Source organism: Pectinophora gossypiella, chromosome 4 (genome assembly GCF_024362695.1).
Source record: "Pectinophora gossypiella chromosome 4, ilPecGoss1.1, whole genome shotgun sequence".
NCBI lineage: Eukaryota > Metazoa > Arthropoda > Insecta > Lepidoptera > Gelechiidae > Pectinophora > Pectinophora gossypiella.
Window position 1 is genome coordinate 7,081,402 of NC_065407.1, and position 26,561 is coordinate 7,107,962.

Sequence of the window (26,561 nt, forward strand, 5' to 3'; positions counted from 1 at the left end):
TAATTTAGAATAAGTTTGTTTTTGTATTATTTTGATACATTTTTTACTTAGAGTTGTAAGGTTTTTGTCTAATTATTATTGTTTACGATACTTGTTTACTTAAGATAATGTTGTAATACGTAGCTCTAAGTGTGTACTTTGAAATAAAACTTCCTATGTTCATGTCTTTTATTCTCCTGAGGAAATATAATTGAAAAGATGATCCATTTTAAGGAGCTTCACTCCAAATTAGTCCTGAAAAATGTAGATTAAAGAGACAATTTGGAAAGGAAACGCTATTTATGATGTGTTTTCATTAGAAAAGATGAGGATCATCAGTTTAGGATAGTTTTTGTTTATATATTCCTATTAGAGTACTAGATTTAAGAGGAACTATGTAAATCTCATAGTGAAAAATAAAGGATAGAGAAGTGAGGTACATCAAGGAGTTGAGTAGGTACATCATTGATAGATAAGGACGTCATTTTCGGAAATTCGTGTCAGTTGGCTCTATTCGCGCGCGCGTTCTCGTCGATTCCGGGTTCTCCTTCGGTGCCTCACTCCTCGCTCTAGAAGATTGTAAGAAGCATTTTTATTTCCTTGTTGCGGCGATCAGCCCCCCCCTCGGTGTAGGGCGTTCATGGGCCTTGGTCAGTTTCAGGCTGGCCATCTAGCTCATACGTCCAGCACACATTTCATGTCCATTTCGAAACTCCAATTTCAAAAGCAAGATGCTTTCTAACTAGTAGGTTACTTTACGTACCTACTAGATACGTTTTACCAGTAATCCCATCACTGTGCTGGTAAGTACGTGAGGTGATTGGTTTAAGCGGACTACGTGCGATTTGCTTAATAGTCGTTGGTAATGGAACTCTCTCGGTTGTAATCATGTTTAGACACAACTCAAACCTGTTACTATCGGGGTAGTCAGAAGCCGTGAGAAGATAACTTGCAACTATACTTCACATATTGGAGTGTTTAATGGATATGATGAAACGTTCCGTGACAGGTCACCAACCTATTGTCGGGAATAGCACCATGACCAGTGATCGGATAGGTATTTGGGCCATTTGCGAGATTTGTCTTAACATGGATATGCCTTGCAAATCTTGAATCTCAAAACACAATATTCAAATTCTTATAAAACATTTATTTTTATTTAGTGAATTATTTTATTAATTTATATCTTACTTATTTGTGTTGTATTTATTATTTGTTATTTATGTATTATATGATAATTGTTTGTCAGAATCAACAAAATTTCACAATATTTATAATTATTAGTAGGACTGAACTTATGATATTTAAAATAGTTTACTTTTATTTAATACCAAAAGAAAATAATATACAAATTTAACGTAAATATTAAAACAATAATTTGTATTTCATCATTTATTTTATTTACAAAATATTAATTCGCCAAGATCTACATTCAAATAAAAAATAAATAATAATTGTTTATTTAAATTCATATTTTTAATTTAACGTAATCTCGGAATCTCGAAAATCCCGTGGTTATATTATATACCTATCCCAATCACTGACTATTAATTATAGTGTTGGACTCATTTCGCCTTAATACAAAGCGAATATTAAAAATATTCTGCGAAAGAAGTCCCGCGGCCGCGGGTCGCAGATTCGCAGATGTCGCAGATTCAGTAGGTATAGAATTATTATGACTCGTTAATTAGTTCCATTAAAATCCGGGGAGTATACAACTTGGCATTATAATTAAGACTTCGTTTTGTAACAAGGTGGAATGTCTTTAAAATCATAAGTAACCAAATGCATCACAAGTAAGGAAATAATGAATTTATAACTGAAACCATGTAAAATATTAAATTACACTAAAATTCTTAACGATGTCAACGTGCTTTAACCACGGCTTTTACCAAAATTTAGTTAATAAACAAATACACGGAGTCCCTAGATCATTTAAACAAAGTAATAGAAACATTACGATTTGTTCCAATCCGTAATTACCATTTCAAACAATGACGGTGACTTTGCTTTTAACTAATTGTTGTTTAACTGTCCCATGACAATTACGTTTTCATGCGTATTTAATTATGTACCCTCAATTTTGTTTTGGATGTAGTCACGAAGACAGGGCTGCTTTGAGGACCGCAATTAATGTTATATAAAATATCATTACAGCGGCCATCAAGGAATTTTCTTTCCGCCATCAATCGAAATCCTTATTACGGGATAAATGTTATTATAATATAGACGATTTTTTAAGTGATCGTGACCTGCATACTTGACCTTCTTATTTATTATTTTAATTACTTAATTGTATTTTGTTAAATGAGTTGTATATATTTTTTTTAATTATTGTTTTTACTTGACATCTTTTATATCAACAATGCTATAAATAATTATTTGTGCATGCTAGTTTAATGAAATTTCTCTTTTTTTATAATACAATTACGATGTCAATTTGCGATGCCCTATTAGGGTTATGAACTGATACTGTTATTAACTTTAAGATCTTTTACATAATGTACATGATGTAAATAAATAAATGAAATGAAATGTTATTGTGTCATTATATTTTTTACACCATAAACGAGATAGTTATACTACAAAAGAAAAACATAAAATGAAGATATAAAAATAAAATTAAAAAAATATATATTTACAACGGTAAGTAATTACAATTAAGATAAGCCTTAGTCAAAAAGCCCACCCAAATTTTATCTGGCGCCAATGTATCCATAATGCTGGTTGCGTTTCCACATTGTATTATTAGCGATATGCGCTGCATCAGTACGATTCTGAGCGGGGATCCACATCACTAATAAAACAATTAAGGTGAGGACGGCTGTCGAATCGCTTCTGTAGAAAAAGACTTTTCAATAACATAAACATAACCTTTACCTTTCTCATTGCCACTATTCTGTGACGGCGTTATATCCAACTCACCTTTCAACTCGCATTTATACTCAAATATAAATAATTACAATTTGTGTCAATTATAAACTCAATATTAATAGGTTCACTGCCTTTTTTGTCTACCTTACAACGCCAAGACTGTAAAATGTCTACGACTTTGATTAGCATTAATACGTATTATTAAAAACCACAAACACAGTTATCAAAAGAATCAAAACCGCAATTAAACTTAAAATCAAGCTTCGCGCGAGTACGCGATGCAACAAGACATCGCATGGAGACATATTATATAATACATATTATAAAAAAAAAAAACAAAAAAAAATTGTCAGTTTCATATTTTTGGGACGGAAAATTGCGTTTGATATCAACTCAGTCGTGGTCTGAATCACTCCTCAAAGTTTTCGTTTCGATGTCACTAACACCCTGTATGTTATACGTGCGCAGCACATGCTCACATACATACATTGTGACGGATGCGGCACATGGCGTGCGGGGCACATGCCGTAATGTTTGTATTCCCCTGAAGATTTTTCAAACAGAAGCGTTATTTACTTATTTATTACCTACTTATTGGCGCCGATTCAAAACTTATTTTTTTAGTCTAACAACTTTAAAAATTGTGTTGTCTTTCACTTACGACGAGTAAAATACAGAAAAATATATTTTTACAACCGTCAAACTAAGTTAATATTAAGTTAGTGTGTGCCAGAATCAGCACTTTTCCCAAATAATAAGGAGATTTCATACATATTTATTTAGCCCCATTTTCTAAAAATATCTGTTATTATGTTCAACTTTCCGAACATTTATAAAACCTAACAATATCAAACTAGAGTAATCTCGAATTAGTACCTACTTAATGCAAATACTGATGAAAAGTTAAGTTAATTTTCTTCAATTCAAGTAGGTAGGTAGGTTTTTTTGCATTTAGTTCTGTGCAATAAAGTATACTTGATTTGATTTTGATTTGATTTTTGTTTTCCTCATATATTTGCAATAGTAGTTTTACGTAAGTTTGTATATTATAATATTATATGAAAAAATATTTTCGAATGCTCATTGATAGTTTACTAGGTAGTGAATGCCTATCACACTAGCTTTACATAGCTAGCGTCACATATACAAAAATCATTAAAACTGTAAGTAAATCTTTTACTCAAAGTTCAAAAGTTTCTTGCAAAGTAAATTAAAAACATTGGTCGTGGGTAATATATTTTTACGAAATGGCAAAGCAGTGTGGGATGTCTTGACCTTGAAATATTAGCTGTCACTTTTGAGCATACCTGGTTTTCTTATACCGTGGAGGTAAGTGGGGATTCTACGAAGAATACCTATGTATGAATGTCCGTACGTGTATACCTAGTATTATATGATCTGTGGTTGTATGACGTGAGGCATCTGTACGTTAGTATTATATGATCTGTGGTGTATACATATAGTTGTATAATTACTTTGACCTCAAATCAAAGTCGATAAAGACGTACCGATAATTTGAAGAAAGTATAAAAATATTCCAAATAAATCTAAGATGACAAGGGAAGTATGGGGAAACGAAAAAAAATCCCAAAGAAGTACGACCGACATGGAGGCAATTTGATATTATTTGAAACTCGAAATGATTTTTTCCTGTTGTTACATAAGAAGAAGAAGGAATGAAGGTACGCAGCAAGAAATTTTTATTTAGCTAAAAAATCATAATATTTAGAATGAAATATATTCTAAATTTTTATTGTATGTAGCGTCATTATAACAAACAAATGACAGACGCGTCGTAGAGCCACTTGCCGTAGCGGGAATGGACGTTAAGGAAGTCGCAGTCAACGCGATTTTGCTAGTTAAGTAGGTACTTTATTTATTCTGTTAAATTATAAGCGACTCAAGCCATCTTTGATTGGGAACAAAATACCCATTAGTCTTCTTGGGGAAGGCACGATCATAAAGCTACAGAAGACAGATTAAAATTTTATTTCTATACTATTTAGTATGTGTTAATATACTTGCATGGAGCGCATAATAAATTATATGTGTAATTACAAATAAGTCTTTTTTGTATATGGAAATCGAAAATTATAAAAAAAATGCAATCCTAGGACATAACGCTTACCGAGTTCTTCTAATAGCGTGATCAACATTTTTCAAATTAAAAAGAAATAAATATGTAACGTATCTGCTGTGTTTATGCTTATATAATTCCAAATACAACTGAAAATTTTGACAGCGCATACGATGCGCGAAAAAAATACGCATACCTTATTTACCTAAGAGAGAAGTTCATAATACTTATGTAGTAGGTACGAGAAAATACACATGAAAAATATAATTTGAGGAAGCAGTAATAAATCGCCTATTATAGCAAGTCACGCGGCCAATTTGGTGAAACGCTGATGATAAGAGGAAATTATGTTTGTACGATGTAACATGGGGTCAAAGTATTATAATAATGTCTATAAGAAAACTATCTTTTTATACTGGGTGTTAATGACATCGTAACTAACGAAAACTTTCAGGGATGATTCAGGTCATGATTCTGAGTTGATATCTAGTGCAATTTTCCGTCGCAAAAGTATGGAACGGAAAATAATTTTAAAAAGCACTAATATTTTCATGAATTTTCCAACGGAAAAAAATATTTGATATCAACTCAGAATTAGGAATGAATCATCCCCCTCAACATTATATAAACAGTATAATTATGGTAATGCTTCCCACCACTGGATACACGCTGTTCCATTGTCTGCTGTTGGTGAGGGATTATACATAAATTAAATATATTGATATATATATATATCGTTTCTTATATGTATTCACATATACTCACTCTTATGTATCTACTACATACGTTTGTGTACATTTCTCTCTCTCTCTCTCTTATATATGTACTCTTTTATTGGATCAACTTTACCTATGTGCGTAATATTATAATGGTGTTTAAAAATAGTTTTAACATATGTCATATAATATTAAAATTTATTTTATATTATTTCGAATGGCGTAAATCTGTTGATTGATTAACTGATTCAATTTCAGCTATTGTTTGTGTATTGAAAGTACGGAAGGCTTTTCGTATGTATTGAGGCTGGCAGGAAAGTTTTTCAATGAATTGTTTTGCGAAGATAAAAGTATTAAAATTAACTCATGTTTACATTATAACTTTGGTCGTGATTTTGTTAGTATTAGAGTTTAATATCAGCAAAAATTCTAGGCTCTAATCGACAGACGACAACTTGCAGTCACTTATGGCTTTGAAGTAAATAGGTAGATGGGTAGGTAATTATGAACTGCATGGTGACAGAAGATTCATTTTCATTCAGAGACAGATAGATAGTCATTATCTCAGCTCTCTAGCAATATCCCGTTGCTCCGAGATCCGCTTACCTAACCTGAAGATTTGACAGGCCTATGTTCTTACAGAAACGACTGCCTGTCTGACCTTCCAACCAGCGAATGCATACTTCCGAAACGCATTTCTCGAAAATGTGGGTTTCCTCTCGACGTTTTCCTTTACCGATGAGCACGTGATAATGATTTATGATCCAAACATGATTTTGAAAATCATTGCTTTTAGCCCGTGCTGTGACTTGAACCTGTAACCTCACAGTGAGACCCAAGCATCTTCCAACTGGGCTACCACGGCTCACAGCTCATTCATAGTGTTTTGCAACAATACCACTTATGAAAAAAAAAAACTGACCTAAAATTTCATGGAAACAAAAGCTTTACAACTACACAATGCGGATCGATAGCGTGTTATGACGTCACGGCGATTGTTCCAAATAATATTGTAAAGTTTCGGCCATTAATCACATTAAAATCGAGTCAATGAAGGAAAAATCATGACTGTCGCCATATCGTGACGTCATGGCCCGATGTGGTCAGAATTCCAAGCTTTTAACATGCTTGGGGCACGTGTTTGTTTACATTTTATCAGTAATGTAAGTCTACTGACTTTGGTTACGAAGACCGTCTTCATTTTGTTTTTTGCTTGACTTGTATAGACGGCGATACGGCTCACCACCAATCACGTTGGTCTAATCGAAAGCGACGTGAGGTGTTGGTACCTACTACATCATGACTTGTGATCAATGTGCCTACTTCTGACTACTTATACGTTTAATGTTATGTTATATTGTTTTTGAATAATTCCAAACTTGAACTTGATTTGTTTAAAACATATTATTATGATATAAAATAAGCTCACTAGTCAGAGGTCACTCACGCCTATCAGGTTGGTCTAACTGTTAGACTCTAACAGAAAGCTCGGCGAGGTAAGGGTAAGCACCCTTACCTGAACTAAGCAGTAGTGAACTAAGCAGTTCATATTGCGATGGATTTGTTTAAAACCTAAAGTCATTTTTGCAGCTCTCTCCCATTTACAAAGTCACATAATAATAAACAATATTTTCAACGAATTAAGTCTTAAGTAATATTTCAATTCGTATCAATGTCATAATATCGAACCCCACCTACAACTTGATGGAAACCTTTCGCACCCCTTCTATCGTGTGCCACTCTGTAATTTCACCGACCTAGTCGTGCGTGCAACAAATATTACTAAACAACAAATTTGTATTGACCTCCTACATTTCTTTAACCTTCAAAGTAGAATCTCTGACATTTTTTTTTTGTAAATATGCTAACAGTTGGCACAACTCTTAGTCATCTATATTCTGCTATACGCCATTTATATATTTCTTTTGTTTGATTAGGGATTCTCCAATCTAAGTAATTTCACTTTTTCGGGTAATGTGTTTTAATTTAGATATATTTTTAATTTAAATACTTATAGTCAATACGTTTCTGAAAAACATCTGATAACTGTATGCGTCATTATGACAATCATTTGTGCTTAAGTACATTTGAACCTAATAACCAAACAAAATTATGGATCTGAATCTTTTCACTGCGAATAACGGACTGGAAGAGGAAGGGGTGGCCTTTTCTACCGAGATATTTTGAAAAAAAAATAAAAGACAAAATTACTATCAACTGAGAAAATCGATCCAATACGCTAATGTACTGTAATTTTCACAGGCGACGCGAAATGGTAGGGGTCTTCCTTAACTGGCAGCTTAGATACGATAATGATAAAATACCCTACGTAAGCACCTGCGATTTTACTACACTTCCTTTGGGAGTAACCGAAATATCGTTCGTTAGCTTTGTTTAATGTTTGGTATGTTACTTCCTTACTCCTTAAAGACATGATTTTTTGTCTATTGCATATTCATGTTCATCATCACTAATTTAAGAGCTACGCTCTTGTCGGTGTAGTATTTTCCATGCTGCATTTTAGGGGAAAATAGGGCAGTGGTTTCCTTGACTTCCACCCCGCAGTACACAGTACGCAGTATATTCATGTTCATGGCAGCCTATATACGTCCTACTGCTGGGCACAAGCTTTCTTTCCATCAACCGGGTGAGGAGCACATGCGTGCTACTTAAGCCTGGTGGTGTTTACGGCTAATAGCTGGGACGGCCTTCCGAAACACGGCGTATTAAACTGTCCTAGAGATCATTTATGATATACATGGACGACATGACGCGCTCAACGTCTATAGTATTAAATAATCTGTGTCTATACCACAAAATTAGTAGCTGTTAGAAAAAAATACAACTTCAGGTCACTAAATTGGTATTAGTCCCTATTTCGGTACATACAAAAATAATGACAGCATGTTATTTTCTTCGTAAAAGGTTAGAGCTAAGAGGTATTTCATTATGCTTGTGCAATCTGCAAAATAAACCCGCCATTTTCTATCACTTGTCATTTAAATAAAGCTTCTTTGAATAATAGGAAATTTAATAATAAATACTTACTTACGGAAAATTTATCCAAACCAAAACCACACTCCCTGTCAAATTCAAATTCAAATTCAAAAATATCTTTATTCAGTAGGTAACATAGTTACACTTTGAATCGTCAATTTTTACATAACGAACGTCTCATCCGCCTAAAACTACTGCAGCTTCTCACAACCTGTATAGCCGGGGAAAAGAAGCTGCAAGAAAAACCTCGGCACAGGGCCCTAGACGTTCTTTAAAAAAAATAAACATAAAATATTGATATACAATTGAGTAATTTAGCTGCCTAATATCAGTTCTCAGACAGTTAATCCCATGCATTCATATCTTCTAAATAATCACTAACTTTATAATAACCTTTTTTGTAAAGTTTTTGTTTAACTACTGTCTTAAAGCAGTTGAAAGGCAAATTTTGAATGTCAATGGGTATCTTATTGTAAAAACCTCCTTTCCTTTATAACAACTTTTTATATAAAACGATTACAGTCTTTATTACGTGACGTCATTCCTAAAATCACTGATAACAATTTCTGTACATAGTTCCCGTTGGAATAGGCAGAGACCACGGAATACTACTTACACATCAATACATCCATTGACACGTCACTTTTTCTTCTTCTACTGTCATGTAAGAATTTATTATTGTAGTTTAAAAATTAATATGGAGAGAGGCGCTGATGGGTGCCATCGGTACGGCAATGCAGGACGGAAGGGGCAAGTCACAGGGACTGTAACCTGGAACCAGACAAGAGGGCAGCAGTAACTGTCAGTACTTCCTGACGACTAAGACTATTCAGGGCGCTATCCCACCCGCGTCAGACAGAGTACTGCGGGGCAGAAGGCAAGAGGGAAACCACTGCCCTATTTTACCCTAAAAAAGTAGCATGGAGAATTCAACACCGACAAGAGCGTGGCTTTTAAATAAGTGATGATGATGAAAGAGTTATATGTGCGTGGGTTTCATATATACCAAAAGTGCCTATTCCTATTATAATACACTGGGCTTTATATTTCCCTGTTTGTCTTCATTTTCCTTAAGGATCTGCCGCGTATTTGGTACTATTTGTCCGCAAACAAAAAGTTTCCCACTCACAAAATGAATCTGTTATGCATTGTTTGTTACATTTTTCCTGTCGTTTTGCCTCTTTGAATGAAAAACTTGCAATTGGACGCCCGTGTCTTAAGAAGTTTGATTTGGTCCACCCACTCACTTTGTCTTATGGTCTCAAGAAAAGTTATATTGTCGTAATAAATTAGCTGGTGTGTTATTTATTAAGTACGAGATATTTGCCCTTTATTTTCTGTTCTTTTTTTGAGTAATACGAAAAACAGAGATGAGAATTATTGTTATAACTGCTACTAACTCACAAAGGGTATGATTACTAACGGTTTACACTCGGTAGAAATAGAAATCACGCACGTCCTCGCTTTTTTTTTTATTAAAAGGTTTGAGTGCGTTTGGCCTCATTCCAGCCTGGTCTAAAGCAGCGATGTGGTCTAAGGTGGAGAACGCAAACTCAAGTCGTCTGATGAAGGAAAGATGCAGGCGGAATCAATGTCTTTTGTAGGACGCTAATGCCAGAGTAGCAACTAGGTGTTATTTTACATTCATCATCATCAGCCCATTAACGTCCCCACTGCTGGGGCACGGGTCTTCCCTATGGATGGATAGGGAGATCGGGCCTTACACCATCACGTGGGCCCAGTGCGGATTGATGATTATTAACGACTGCTAATGCAGCGTTTTACATTATATTCTACATTATATATATTAAGTCCTTTCAAACATGATGAATTACTGTTTGTTCATGATGTTCAATTTAGAACTTGTATAACCAATTGAGACTATTAATTGTCCATACTCTTTATACCTTGATTGTATAATACAGAACATTAATTATTATTATATATAAATATAATATTCCTAAAAAATATCGCTGAAAGAAAACACAAATATTTTTTTAAAACTTTATTGTTTCTTTATAATGTTTATTACACATGTAATTTATACCGTGCTCACCGCACCGTCAGTTACATACAACAAATTTTTATTTCTATTGTTACTTGTATACAATAATAAACTTTTGACATAATAATAACTGGTTATCATAATCAAGATCTGCTTCGATACCCTAATTCAAGTAAACACTTAAATGAAATAGATTTCGTTTCATTTACATGGAATAGCTGAGCGAATGTTGGACAGCACGAAATATTATTATACAACTTTAGTTTTCACTTTCTAATGTGTAAATGTTTTTTTTCTTTCCTTTGTTTTATTAATAAAAATAATTAAAACATTCTAAAATCCGATGATAGAAATACAATCTATGAGCGCGATGGTTGGTTGGCATTGTACAGTACTACAAGATAGTAAAAAGTATAAAATGTGCACATAAGGTACACACTTAAGGATTGATAAATCATTTTACCTCGACAGTAAGCCAAATTTCAAAAGTATATGCCATTGATATTAATAAGCTAAATCATACAATAGAAAAGAAGGCATGCAAAACATAGGTATGAAATAATGTAGTTAAAACAAAAATTAAATTGAACCATTGAAAAGTAAGAGCACAGTTAATTATAAAATATACTAAGTGGCATGCCATTGGTACCTATAAAAGTAATTCGAATAATACACGGTAATTCTGACGAAAATCATTTACACATTTAAGTGTCTCTTGAAACGTGAATACAGAATTTATTAAGTTTTTAACGACAGTATCTGTCTTAAAAGCACTTGAATATTATCTCATTTTATACAAGAAATATATTTTATGATTAAAATTATAGCGGGACGGGGAATGAGGCTAAGTTTTTACATCGAAATTATTATTTGATTAAAAAAATACATTTGCATAATGTTGAAATATAAGCTGTTATCTTTATCATTAACTTTCGTAATATCATATATATCAAAGTGTATGATATCATTACAAGATGTTAAATGAATCAAGAATCTGAGGATCAAGATGTGTCATCGAGACGTATAAGTAGGTCTTGATGATGAGTTTGTCAAAAACGCATCTTTGAAGATGGGTTTAAATATTTAGCTATCATAGCTTCTAGGTTTCTGTACTTATAAAGTATTTTTGTTTGTTCTATGGTTACTCCAGATATCAATAGGTATTAACGTGTTTAGTCATCATTGAATAGGATTCTGATTTTCAATCTTCGTACATTGTTACAATAGAAATAAAGATAACATCCTATATGAAAAACAACTAAATATATATGATTCTATGGACATGAAAAAAAGTTACGTATAGTTTTTCAAGGAGTTCAAAGAGTATGCTCCAAGGGAAGAACTTTTATATTATAAACGGCATATTATAATTTAAATCAGAATTCCTTTCTAACTAACCTGTAAAATTTATATCTTTCAATTCTAATTACTTTTATCTTATATCACTACCCTATTGTTATTAAATGTAATATAATATGTTTAATTACAATGAGGGCTTATGTCACATGTTTCTTTGTAGTAATAAAATAATATTTATCATCAAATGACAAAATATTAATGAATATATAAGTTATTTTTTAAATATTATAATATTTTATAGTAAAACAACGATAAAAGACTTAGATTTAAAACAAAAGTTATTAATTTAATTATATAATATATTTATATTACTATTATTATATTTAAAGATACACGTGCAACAAACCCTCTTAATACATTATTATTTACAATATTTTTAAACCTAGTTCCACAAATATTTACTGAAAACTTACAACATTTACATTCTTATACTAAAGATAAAATGATTCGTATATCTTTTAATCGTACAAGTATTTACAAATTCTTCTTTTCTAATCATCTGTGTTTTTAAATTTAACATAGTATTGTCAGCTGTTTTACATTCCTGTGTAACTATCTTTGTTATTCTCAATGGCTATATATATTTCGTCCTTTTTTGTTGCTAGTTTTCTAATTTCATCAAAGATGGCAAATGATTATTTAAAATCTAATTCAAATGTTTTTCTCGATAATATTTTCCATTGAATTTTCTACAGCGGGAATGACAACAGGTTTAGGAAGTACTGATTCAGATCTTTCGGAGATGAAACTTAAACAATAGTGATTCACTAACTTAAATTAACGGTGACTATTAGCTTTAAAGAATAAAAGTATGCCTTATGATACATTATATACATTCTATGAAACAAGCATTTAACTACTTGCCCAGGGAGTTATAAGGTATTTATATTGTACAAAACACAACCCACACTATAAAATAGCGAATAATTTAAACTGCCTTCATTTACATCTGCATGTCTAGATTAATTATTTTTTCTAAGTACCTCAAACCACTCTAAAGATCTTAATTATTCACCTTGACGTGCATAGATTCATCGCATTTCATTACAAGTTCTTCAGTTCACCTGCAAGAAGCTTGTTGCGCCTTCACGCGAAAATCTTGCAAACATAAATTGGTAGGTATTTCAACTTCTCAATTGATCTAGCTAAACGTAGGATCATTGTCTGAGAAAATTATCGTTACTTTTACTTGCCATGTTACTGCTATTAATTTTCATTGCTCCACGAAAAATATCGTAATCAAACACCTACCAAATTACATTGGCAAGACTTTTCGGTTATTCAAGTTATCACTTTCAATCACATCTCTTTCGACTTACGAGAATCTTTAGCTTTCGCCACTAGTTAGTACAGAAGGAAATGCAAGCAGTTCCATATAAAATTCTCTATTTACACATTTATTGTGGGTATATGTCAAGATAGAGTCAGGAATAGACACGTGGCCAGCACGATGCAATGCGTCGGTGACGTCGGGGCGAAGGCCTGGCCGCCACGTTGCATCGCCGCAGGGTACTCTCCTGACAAAGGAAAAATAGAATTTGCTTCTTTGGCAAACATTAAAACTGCCTCTTGATAAAACATGTAGGGATGTTCATAAAAAAATGTTAGAAGCAAAGGTTGTTTTTGAATTCGTGTAACGTAGCCCAGATAACATCTCTTGATTCTGAAACATGTAGATGTGCAAATGGAAAAATATTTTTGCTAATCCTGCTCTACTGCAAGTTTTTTATTCAACGAATCACAGCACCTCTTTGGATATCAGAATTTTTTACATAATATCATACATATATCATACATATAGCTAAGTACACTGGAATTGTATAAATAGTTAACATAAAATATAAACTCTGCAATCCCAAACTGTAGTCACTTGATTTATAGAGATCGTTGTTTTAATGATAATGGCCTTTATCCATTTTTATTCTCCGTGGGATTTTAAAAAATGTATATTATATTTCCTTTCTGCTATCTCACGGAGGTCGTTTATCAAGGAGTTTGGGATGCTTTTTACGAATAATGCTGTCAAGGGTTTAAATGATGGCGATTTTAAATTACTTCCAAGATGTTTCTTGAATATTTAGCCGCTTGGAAATCAGATTGAGCCATATGGGGCTCCGGTTTACCGAGCTCATCTGTAGATTTAATTTTATTTCTAAAATACAAAATAAAGAGACGGTTTGAAATAAATATTACATTGTTTTCGTCTAGCGAAGTTTTTTGTTCTGAAGCTACGACTATCGAAATTACTATTTGTGTAGAGATCGAAGGTCAACTCACCATTAAGCACATGTACCACGATGCTCTTGGACTGTGCGTTGCTCGGGTTGCATTGGTAGGTCCCCGAGTCTGATGGTCTTGCTTGCTGGATGAGCAGGAATGAGGTGGTCGTTTCCCCCTTTTCTGTCACTACTGACACGCCTCCTCTAGGCGAGTCGTAGCTGATAATCTGGTGGAGAATATGGGAATATGTAATTGGTGTAGGGCTGGGGAAAGCAAAGTGAAAATGTGAATTTTAATTATGCAAACCGACTAAACAAAGTTGAAACCTCACACGAGCGCGCACCCCCGCAAATCATCACTCACGCTTACACACACACTTATAGCAATTGCTGTGAAACTATGGTGGTCAACATTGTAAAAACAATATTAAGTATTTGGGCTTTTATCATTATGCATAATGCAAGTAGCAAAGACGTATTGGAATTATCTTGGTGCTCACTGCGAGTCTCCATGAGACGCCTGTACTGTCTGCGCCATTATTTCTCACACTATTAGGAATATTTCTGTCTCAAAACACACCACTTGGTCTTCAACTCTATTCGAATCATTATGATCACAGCTATTTTGGTCCCAGAATTCTAAGGTATCAAAATCGATTCCATTTCATCCTTACCGCATCATTATGATTCCAAAATATATAGGCCGGTGGCTCCGGCGAGTACAGAACTACACAGGTTAGGTTGATGGTACTGCCGCGGTCAATGTACAAATCCGGTCCACCGATGATCTCTGTTGTGGGTTCTGTGGACAAAGTTGAACGGTCATGCCAAATATGATGCACACACTCGATTTCCGTATTGAGTAGGATATAACCTAAGGTAAACTTATTTCAAATGTTTCAAATTAAAAAAAAAATAAATTTATATTCAGTAGGTTACACTTTTCACACTTTTCATAGTTCGTTATGACAAACATGTCATCCTCTCAAAACTACTGTAGCTTCTTATAACCTGTATAGCCAGAGAAAAAAGAAGCTGCAAGAAAAGCCTCGGCACAGGGGCCCTAAACGTTCTTTAAAGAAACATAAAATGTTGTCACACAATTTAGTAATTCGGCTACCTAATATCAGTTCCCAGACAGTTAATTCTATGCATTCATATCTTCTGAATAATCACTAACCTTATTTTACCTTTACCTTTATTTTTACAAAGTTTCTGTTTAATTACTGCCTTAAAACTGTTCAAACGTAGGGTAGTTTCCAACGGGTCAAATCAGTTAATTTTTACTAAACGTTAAGACACGAAATTACTTACTAGGGAATTTGTACGAAAAAGCAACCTGAGACGTCAAGGAAAAACGTGACAAAATGTCCAATTATTATTACATTTTTTAATTAAAATTTATAAATAAGTTAAATAGAAAAAAATGGAAACGTTTTTTGTTACCTTTAGATCTGTCTTTAATCAGAATTTCATAATTTATTTTTGACTTAGGAAACTACCCAATTCTAATAATAAAGTTAAGGTTGTTAGAATAATTTGATACACAGTGACATTATGAATATAGAACAGCAGCAACCCTAAACTTAATAAAATAAAGGTTCGAATACAATTATATTGCAAGACATCTTAGAGCTTTTTTATTATTTTCCGCCGTCCTTCTCAAGCCAGGAATGAAAAGTTAATGAGCGAATTTTTATAAGAGACAATCGCAATAAAATCACAGAGCACAGCCCTTTTTCTCATAGCAATTACTCCTTCTGCCAGAGACATTTTTTATTAGAAGCCATGCTATCTCTTGGACTTTTATTACGTTATAATAAACGTCTGTGATAAACATCTTTCCTTCATTAATTTGCCAAATTGAATTGCATGAGGCGACCAGCCACTGGGCAAGGGTAGACGGGTGAATAGTGGCGGTATTAGCATGCATTACATGCATAACTCACGCTAACAATCTCTATCGGAGTGGGCAGAGCGCCGTCAGAAAATTACTTGCAGCTATATTTGGAGTCTAGATAATGAACGGTTTTTATCTTGTTTTAATTTTGGACGCCAGTATAAACGTGACTGATAAGTACACTTGTTTTTAGGTATATGATATCACTTTCTAAGCATTTTACGTATGTTGTGTTTTTGTATTGATTCTTGAAATTATTACACAGGTAAAGGCCAAATTTGATCTTAGGTATAAAACTTGGCACTTCGCACTTCAATATAAGAACTCGCAGTCATGCGAGTAAATAAAATAAACTACTTAAACGATGAAAATAAAAGAAAAACTTAAATTATACAACTCTATATGAATCACGTTCAGTCTGTAATAATTCAGCCAATAAAACTCTGTGCAATAACGAGGTGCAAATGAAAACAGAGCAGATGATTCATACGAAAGTACCCATTAAGGAAACTTTCTCGAACTTTCGCAAAATTTCACCTTATGCCTTGTTTGGAATTGCAAAGAGTCCAAACTTGGGAATTAGGCGTTTGGTATCAAAACACCGCTTTGACGACTCTAACTTTAAACGAGCATTCTTTATTTGAATCATCATTTCTGTGCTAGTATAACCGTCTCGTAAGTTGATTACGGGTTTTGAAGCTTTATTGAGAGCTCTTAACCTTGTTACAATTTAACCGACTAAAAGTACTTATAAGATTGGTACTTAATACTTAAGTTTTTTCTGTTTTTATTTAGTCAGGTACATGACGCTTATGTGTCGGACTGTTTTTGGTGGAGTCTTAAATCTACTTTTGACTTTGGACAGCATTTTAATCTGTCGTTTTTTCTAACCATTACATATTCGAGGAATTTTCCCTTATGTCTTGGATTTGGAAAAGGTCCCAACTTTGAAAGGTATTTTATCTAAACTCCGCTTTATTGAGACAATTCTACTTTATAAACGGCCATAATTTCTGTGCCAGTAAAACAGTTTCGTAAGCTGATTTTACGTTTTTGAAGCAACTGAAAAAACTTTACCCTGTTACGGTTGTGGAGCAAAAATAACCAATTAAGTTTAGATACCCCATTACCTGTCTAGGGACACTAAGATTTTGGTAGACATTTTAAATGTAGTTTCGAAACTATTACGCATTTCGAATTCCTTCTTGATTTAGAGAACATGTTAAGCTGTCAGTCACAGTTTTAGCTCACGGCTTGCACTTATTGTGAGGTTGAATAAAGACTTGGCTACTATGGGATTTATTTTTTGTGTGTTGTAAAAGTTGACTGAGATATTTATCCTATACAATCTATACATGGTTGGTGATCTCTCATATTGGGATACAAGGAATATTCTGGTGAATTTTGGCTCTACATGCCTTTAAAGGAATTCCAAATTGTATTTTATGTTTGTGTAGAGTTTGATTTTCCACTACCACTTCAGCTCAGTAATAATAGTATATTCACCCGTAGCATAGCCACACTCAAGCTTACAAAACACGGACTTTCACAAACTATAAAAGTCAAAATAATTACTACCAAACAAACGTAGTAAATAGAATCGTTTATACTTTCGCGTGTATAAGTGAGGATAATAATTACTTCGTAACTCAGTCGGTTTCTGTTTTTCCTTCGCAAGTTGCGTGCGTGTCTTTAATATGCCTTACTTAATTAACCACGTTAAACGTAAATATTTTGTGTCGATGAACTTACTACTTGAACGTTCAGAATTTAGACAGGGTATTGTGAACTGGGGTAAATATTCGTTTTAGGGAAAGCTTGGTATTTTGGACAATGAAATTGTATGGGCAGTAACTAGTCCTGCACGTAAATCAAACCGAAGTGGACCACAGAGTAAAAAATAATACTTTATTATAGGTCGGACAATCTCCGCTCCGCACCGATTCGTTACGGTGCCGAGCTAGATATACCTTGCTGCACCCCCACTTTCTCGGTCTCCCTTTGGTCTAGATGGCTGTAAATCGATAAGGAGTAACAGAGCCCGGACTATCAGTCTCGCTCACACTTACGCGGGTAAAATGAGATTTTTGTAGTGTCCAGAGTGCGGCTGTAGTAAAATGAGAAGGAAAAGGAGTTGAACGTTGGTGGATATACCAATTTAAAATACACAGAATGTAATTTTTGTACGGAGTGTCTGGGCTGTGCTTACAGGTACAATTTGGCATCGAGGTCTTATAATGGTTACTATAATAAACCAGAGAAGTGATTCATAATCTTGCAAACAGATGAAGCATTAGGAAAGCTAAGCATATAAAAATATGAATAAGTAAGTACTTTATTGATTTATCATACTTACCGACAACATTCAAATGTATAAAATGGCTCATGTGAGGCGTGGTTGATATTTGACACTCGTAGATCCCCGAGTCCCTGTGCTGGGGATATTTTATCTGTAACAAAATTATTCAATTCAGTGCAGTCCGGAGTTGTTAGTGTTTATTCACTTATTCAGCTATTTCCGCTATATAAACATTGCATTGCATACTAATCCATCTGACTGACTATGTAGGGATAGTTATGCATCCATTTGTGATTTATTATCCTTCACATAATAGCTAGACAATAGCTAAAAATATACAGGGTATTAGTCACATCGTAACGAAAATTTTGAGGGATGAGTCAGACCGTGATTTTGAGTTGACGTTAAGTGGAATTTTCCGTCGCAAAAGTATGCACCTGAAAATAAATTAAAGATCATAAATAAAATTCATTTTCCGACAAGAAATTCCACTTGATATCAACTCAAAACGTTACAAGTCGTTTTTAATAATAACTCTTCATTTGGTACCTACTGTAGTTTTCAATTGTTTTTTTAAGTAAGTACATTAACTATTTACCATCATTTATCTTTTCTTTTTCTCTTAAATTTTGACAGAAGAATGTTTATTTAATCATCGCACTTAAGTTCATTGTAATAATACGATCTAATTTTATGGGCCGGTGAGAAAGGGATAAGTTTTTTTTTCTTGTTTAGGACTATGTAATAAAAACGGTAATTCAGGTAGAGTAGCGCTCTGAAAACATGGCACACGTAACATTAAGGTAAAATAAAAAATTACAGGGCCTAGGAAAATGGAGTTGCGTATTTTTTTCATAAAATATGATACGTTGGTAATGGCACAGGCTTATATTAAACAGCCAATTTCTCGCTCTCATACACTTTGTAGGTTATGTTAAAAAGCCTTGGATGGACGGAATTTACAGAGAGATTATCTCTTAACCAGATACCTGAGTGTTCTTTTCCAGACGTTGAGCATGAGTGCTTACGCTACTTTTTCAGGTTGGAATAAAAAAAAAACAATACTTACCAAAGAATGCATAAAGAACCTACTTGTACAAATAGTTTCTTCTCCTTTGAGCGTTGTATGGATTTTAATCTAAAATGACATGAGTGTTTGTATTTTAATATCAAGTCTTAGCCCAGCGCGGCCTACGCGTGACATCCCAACGGCCTAGGCGCCTCCGGCCAAGTAGTAAATGCTATTTGCGGCAAATCTACAATAAGTCACAAAAAAGACCTAGGCGCCAGCTTTGTGATATCGGCCTGTACCGCGACGGCTGTGTGCCCACGGCTTAGTTTTTATAGTGCGGAAGAATAGCCTGGTGAGTCGTCCAGCCTAATTCTCATAACGTTTCGGTTTACTCGTAAAGCTTACACAACCAAACGTCAGTTAGACTAGACTTCACTGAACTTTTATAACGTAAAGTACGTACGTAATAATTATATTTATAAATATTCTAAAATAAGATTTGTTTTTTAATTAAAACTAATACTAAACTGCCGACTCAAAGTTTAAATTACCTTTAGTATTTTCATAACAGTCGACATTTAAAATTTATGTTACCTTATAACAGAAGAGTTATGGATGAGTCTCTTCTCTTTTATGAATATTTTATCTACTTCATTACAATCAATTTATAACATTATTAATCCTGTTTTTCACAATAATCAGTGTCTCTATTTAGGCCGTTGCAGAGGCGGAGATGGGAGCTATTGGTACGGTTTTGAAATAGACTATTGTGGGCGTCAGACAGAGTACTGCGGGGCGGAAGGTAAGAGGGAAACCACTGCCCTATTTTTCCTTAAAAAGTAGCATGGACTTCTCCACGCTACACCGACAAGAGCGTGGCTCTTAAATTAATGATGAAGATGGAATTTTATTAAAAGAACCAGTTTTTAAGGTTATGATTACATTGAATTGGATATCAAAGGCTCTAATAAATACAATTTTATATTTTGTTTGCCTTTTCTTGTTAACAAAACAATGAAAAAAACTAAAAAAAGGAACGACAAAATTTGAAAGTTTATTTATTGGAAGGTTCCGGAATGGGGTATAACAACAAGTACCTATCTAGTAACACGTATAATTTTAAAAATATTCTAAAATATGTATTTATAATATCTACTGTGTGTTTTATAAGTTACTTCTTTCTTTTTCATCATGTTATAATTAGTTTTTTTGGCTGAAATGGCAAATAGGCTCACATAGTTATATTTATGTATTTTGACATGACTTATTGTACCTAAGTAGACACCTCATCATTTAGACTGGGACGAAAACAAAAAACATAGCAGCTTTTCGTTCCGGGCGTGTAGCCAAAGTCAACAAAAGGGTTGAGTCCAAAAAAAGCATCAAGTTTCGTCATACATAACTATCTATCTTTTGTATTAACTACCATACCGTGCGTTGTTAATACCTACCTACCGATAGATTATGGGTGTGAGTTATTTGTACTTGTATCATTTAAGATTTATAATATAAATTTTTACACACAAAATTGACGCGGAGCTGTACGAACTCTCACTTGGTTGCAGTGTATTTGTAAACGTCTTACTTCAGACAAAATGCTTTAGGTACCCTAAAGTCTTATTAAGGATCGCTTTACGTCACTCTTAAGCGGCTGGATTGTCTCCTCTGAGTTGGCCTATCAGTCAGTTGGGCTCTTCCAAATCCCAGATAATAAGGGAAAGAGAATTCCATTATTACAAGGCTGTATACAAACAGAATTTTGGGAGCTATCGTTATCATCAGGAGTTTCCATCTTTTAAATGGAACTTGGCGCAACCACTGTCACCAACAAAATATGATATGAGATTGACAAGTCACTTTATGTTCGTATCACAGGTTCATACATTTGTATCACTGTCACTTATCATAAACGTTAACGACCTCTGTGGTGCAGTGGTTGAGCGTTGGGCTCACGATCCGGAGGTCACGGGTTCGAATCCCGGTGGGGACACATCACAAAAATCACTTTATAATCCTTAGTTTGGTTAGGACATTACAGCCTAATCACCTGATTGTCCAAAACGTAACACGATCCGTGCTTCGGAAGGCACGTCAAGCCGTTGGTCCCGGCAACTACTTACTGATGTAAGTAAGTAGTCGTTACATGAGCCATGTCAGGGATCTATGGCGGTTCAGTAATAACCCTGACACCAGGGTTGATGGGGTTGGTAATTCACCTAACAACCCACACGATAGAAGAAGAAAATTATAAACTTTTGCAACTTGGCAAACGCCCCTTCTGTCTTGTTGATTGTGCAACCAACAAGCGTTGACAAAACTGTAACTATGTGTTGGTGGCGTGACCTTGGTGATGCCACCATAGAGTCCTAGTTATTGATCTATCCACCAATGATACATTTTTATCCTACCATGCAAATACCGTAAAAGGAAATTATAGTACAATTCAAAGAGTCACGCCAAAATACGTAAGAATTTATATCGCTTATAATTATCACTTATTTAACTTCGTTAATTAAATTATTATGAAAACGTGCGTGGCAATTGAATAGCTACATAATTATACTTATTAACAATACTTTGAGATTAAGTAAGGCGCCGCTGGTGGTTTAATAACCTTGATACTTGGGTTGGTAATGTTGATCAGTAGATTTTACATTGTAATGAAAATTGTTACCAATATCAGAAAAAAGTAATTTACCTGTAAAGTCCAATCCTCAGAGTGAGGCAAATGTATCGCCCTGAACCTCTGGTCGCTCGTGTAGGTGTACCGGCCGACGGTCAAAAGGTGAATATCCCGATGTCGTACCCACGAAACCTGCATGTTTAACTGCAACAAAATGAAGTGAATGTTAATTGGTGCATTTTTTATTCAGTCTAGCTGGTGTGAAAGGTCACTGAACGGAGTATGTGACGTCAATACCAGTGTTTATTTAGACTAGACGTGTTAAGGTAAGTAAACTAACTTGTAGGAGAAAGTAAATGCCTGTGTGATTACAAATAACTGGGCACTGACCTCTCTTTAGTAAATAGCTCTGCATTTAAGTATTTTACTAAAGTTTGTTCTTCTGAAAAGCGACCTTACCGCCCTTGGATTTGTGCCCCGTTAATGACAATAGGCTGGTCATAGTTTTCTTTCTAGGCTTATACTCTAAATGTGTGATGAAGATGGTACATGCTCATGTACTGCTGCAAGTAAATATATAATCGTCTTCGGTTGACACCCTCGCATAATTGGAATCAAACATCACTTAACAGGTAAGTTCGTTTGAGTCCTAATTATACGGGACTAATGAATAGCTGAGGTATACAGGCATGATGCCATGTATGTAGTAACTTTAGGATGACAATTCATCATCATCATCAGCCCATTAACGTCCCCAATGCTGGGGCAAGGGCCTTCCCTATGGATGGGTAAGGAAATCGGACCTTAAACCATCACGCGGGCCCAGTGTGGATTGATGGTTATTATCGACTGCTAATGCAGCCGGGACCAACGGCTTAACATGCCTTCCGAAGCACGGAAGAGCTCGAGATGAAAACTTTTTTTTTGTAGTCACCCATTCAATGACCGGCCTTTGCGAAAGTTGATTTTCTTAGCTGTCAGTCTCCTCAATATCATACAAGGTTTAAAAACAGTCTATAGCGAAATCCGTTTTTTTTTGTAAAACCGTGAAAGACGTTCATAAGTCAGACATTGTAAATAATCTATAACTATCACAAAAATAAGATGTTTTAAAAATAGTTAGCGAACTATAAAGTTACACCTCTTCAAAACTTGCAGACGTTTTCATTATCCATCTTCATTACCTAAAGGGCTCCTTCATTCAGTTTTTTAACAGATTTGACTTTGAATTCTTCACTTGGAAGCTTTTGTCAGCAACTATTAGATAGAAAATGCAATTAATACTGTTTTCTTTTTTTACAAAGAGAATATCAAATTTTGTGTTGAAAAATTAAATTAAATTAATATAAAGTGTGCAAGATATTCGTTATACATTGGTAAGTATATTAAGTTCTCATTAAATAATTATATTGTCTTGCACAATAAATATCCTTCACTCAGCCATGTAGTGTGCGAAGAATTAAACTATTTTGATAACATTAATACATTAAATAACATATTACAATGACGCGCGACGACTTCGCTTGATTGAACTAAGAACCCATGCTTTACTGAGGGTTTTTTTAAACAAATGTTATTAGTGGTGAATATATAATTATTATACTTTACCACTATTGTGAGGAGCTGGGTGGCGCCGCGGTTAATGCGCTCGGTCTGCGATTGTCGAAGTTAAGCAACTTTCGCAAAGGCCGGTCATAGGTTGGGTGACCACAAAAAAAAGTTTTCATCTCGACCTCCTCCGTGCTTCGGAAGGCACGTTAAGCCGTTGGTCCCTGCTGCATTAGCTGTCGTTAATAACCATCAATCCGCACTGGGCCCGCATGATGGTTTAAGGCCCGATATCCCTATCCATCCATAGGGAAGGCCCGTGCCCCTGCAGTGGGGACGTTAATGGGCTGATAATGATGATGACCACTATTGATGCAGTACTCCAAAAATAACTAGGTACATCAAACCAAGTAAAGGGAGTTTTAACACGTTCTCTGTGTAACTGAAAATTACATATCAGCGCCTCACATGCATTCTTATTTTTCGATAAACACATTGGAATTTATGATACTTACTCGTATAGACACACTATGGCGAGGAAAAAATTGCCCCACATATTATGGGACATGCACGTAAGTTATATGTAGTTCATACGCAGTGAACGTGTTAATCATTATTTTGTATCTATTTATTAAAATTATTATTTTTCGTATAGAGCTTTCCACTCAGTTTTATGAAAATACAACCACTCGTGATGCTGACAGATTCGGATTCGCTTCTTTTTTATCTTAAATCCTAAACAGGGGTAAAATTACTTTCCGAAAATTCACCAAACAAAACGGCAAATAAGTTGTCGAATTAACAGCCAATATTGACGAACTCCGTAGAAATCCGCTTATTTCAAACGAGAATTCGCTTCTGTATTCGCTTTTCGCCTGGCCAGGTGACTAATGAGACCGAGTCATCAAAACTCCTCAAGTAATTATTTCCAAAAGACAAGTTTATTTCGTTTCCAAAACAAACATCAGGAAGATATAATTTTGGCCTGAAATTTATTGCTGCAAATTCAATCAAAACTTCCACAGAGATCCTTGATTTATTAAGGTTATCAGTTTAGGAACTTAGAACCGCGGCTCTTAAGTCGAAATTTCAGTAACACATTTTTCATTCATTTCGGGTTTTAAATCGCTTGTAAGTTTATTAATATGTACATAAAAAGGATTCTTTGACAAACGGATGAAACGCTGATTGAATGAATCTTTGGTGAAATTAAATAAAATGGAGTTTTATTTTCATTTTAATACTATTACGTTTTTAATCAAAATGGACATGTTTATTCTCGTTTTTTACACCTTTTAATGGATATGAGTGCTCATGTTCGTTCTGTAATTTATTTTTACATACATGTATAAAAAATGCGTTGGAAACGTACCTTCTGGGTTAATTAAAAAAAAATGTTTTCAAAATAAGATATTTTTGTTTTACTACAGATTTTATATTTATATTTAAATTTTATTTTTAGCTTACTAGTGAAATATAAGTATTATATTTTGACACATAATTCTTAATTTTTTACTCTAGTCTAAATTTGAATAGTGCATGCACCAGCCAAGGAAAAATAAAGTAAGCAAGTCTTCTTACTGTTACTAGAATTTTTCCTTAAAAAGCGTTCTTTTTAAAACTAAACCTAGGGTTTTAAAAACGGAACGATTCTGTCTCGTTAGCCCCACACAATATGAGACTAAATGGTACCTTTAATGTGGGAAATGTGCAGTTTTTCCCATTTACACCCAGCTGAGCATTACCATACTGTTTCTAAGCTTTGAGTTCTCATTTGGCCAGAATTTAAAGCAGTTTAGGTTTCATTATGAAAAGAATTGAATGTTATTATTTAGCGAAATCTTGTAAATGTGAATGAAGGTAGGTACTTTGTTAAAATCATGCGTGTTGAAAGTCAATTAAATGCACCTTTTATGTATAAAAGGGTGGTTACACCCTATAGGGTGTAAGTGACATCGCAACAAAAACTTGAGGGATGGTTCAGACGATGTTTCTGAGTTGATATGAAGTGGAATTTTCCTTATTGTCATTAACTCAGGAACATGGTCTGAATCAACCCCTCAGTATTCGTTACGATATCACTAACATCCTGTATAATAAATGATATAAAGTTCATTTGATAAAAAAGTAACAAACAAACTTTTACAGTTTTTCATCCACAACGAACAATACCGTTGATATTTCCACGGCAAAAACCGTCCACTGTAACGTAGTCAATCCTTTTAGCGCGTCTCAAAGGCATTCGATACTGGAATTGACATATGACGATCGGAACAATACAATGAAACATGGCGCCGTTCACAATATGATACGCGATGATACATTGTATACGTATCACGTGAAGCTATGATACACGAATGTATCAGATTCATGAGCTCGACTGTGATAGGGAAACGCGTAGGAAAATATTGTGAGTTTATTTTATTGACGGAAGCAGAATGTAGTTATGTAAAGAAAATATTGGTTGAATGGTTTGTATGAATATGTTATAATAATAACATGAAGGGAAAATAAGGCTGGAGCAACGAATCTGCTTATTTATATAATACTTGTCGACAAATTAGCATCAACTCTATATTTCTATTATTATCTTTTTTTTAAAATATTAGGCTTTTTGTGACATAACGCCGAAGCATTACTGTTGAACATTAACAACATTACTTATTTTAATGACTTTAAAATGTATAAATTGCTCCTCATAAATATTCTATAAATTACAATTCCGCTCGTATTTTTTCTTTCTTTAACTCTTATTAATTGACTAGGTACACGCCGTAAGCAGAGACTATGGAATTCCATTTGCTTCGATCCTGACACACTTCTCTTGCTTCCTCCACATTCATCAATCTATTCAAGTAACTATGTTAGCTACTGAATAAAGATATTTTTTTTGAATTTATTGAATAAGTTACCTAACGAAACCTACCTTGTTACTACAGAAATGTAAACTGGC

The 26,561-nt window shown here is 34.2% G+C and overlaps 1 protein-coding gene across 2 annotated transcripts in view; it reads right to left on the reverse strand.

The window, feature by feature from the left end:
- Positions 1–13,118: 13,118 nt before the first annotated feature.
- LOC126366313 (T-lymphocyte activation antigen CD86-like) overlaps positions 13,119–26,561 on the reverse strand; it is a 149,360-nt gene continuing 135,917 nt past the window's right edge. Inside the window, exons 4-8 of one of the 2 annotated variants that reach the window (XM_050009415.1) lie at positions 22,136–22,264; positions 18,483–18,576; positions 14,901–15,028; positions 14,285–14,453; positions 13,119–13,524 (exon numbers count right to left, since the gene is read on the reverse strand). In XM_050009415.1, the coding sequence (XP_049865372.1) occupies positions 13,421–13,524; positions 14,285–14,453; positions 14,901–15,028; positions 18,483–18,576; positions 22,136–22,264 (624 nt within the window). In that variant the 3' untranslated portion in view covers positions 13,119–13,420. Of the gene's footprint in view, positions 13,552–14,284; positions 14,454–14,900; positions 15,029–18,482; positions 18,577–22,135; positions 22,265–26,561 lie in introns of both variants that reach the window. The other variant, XM_050009414.1, reaches the window with a different exon arrangement.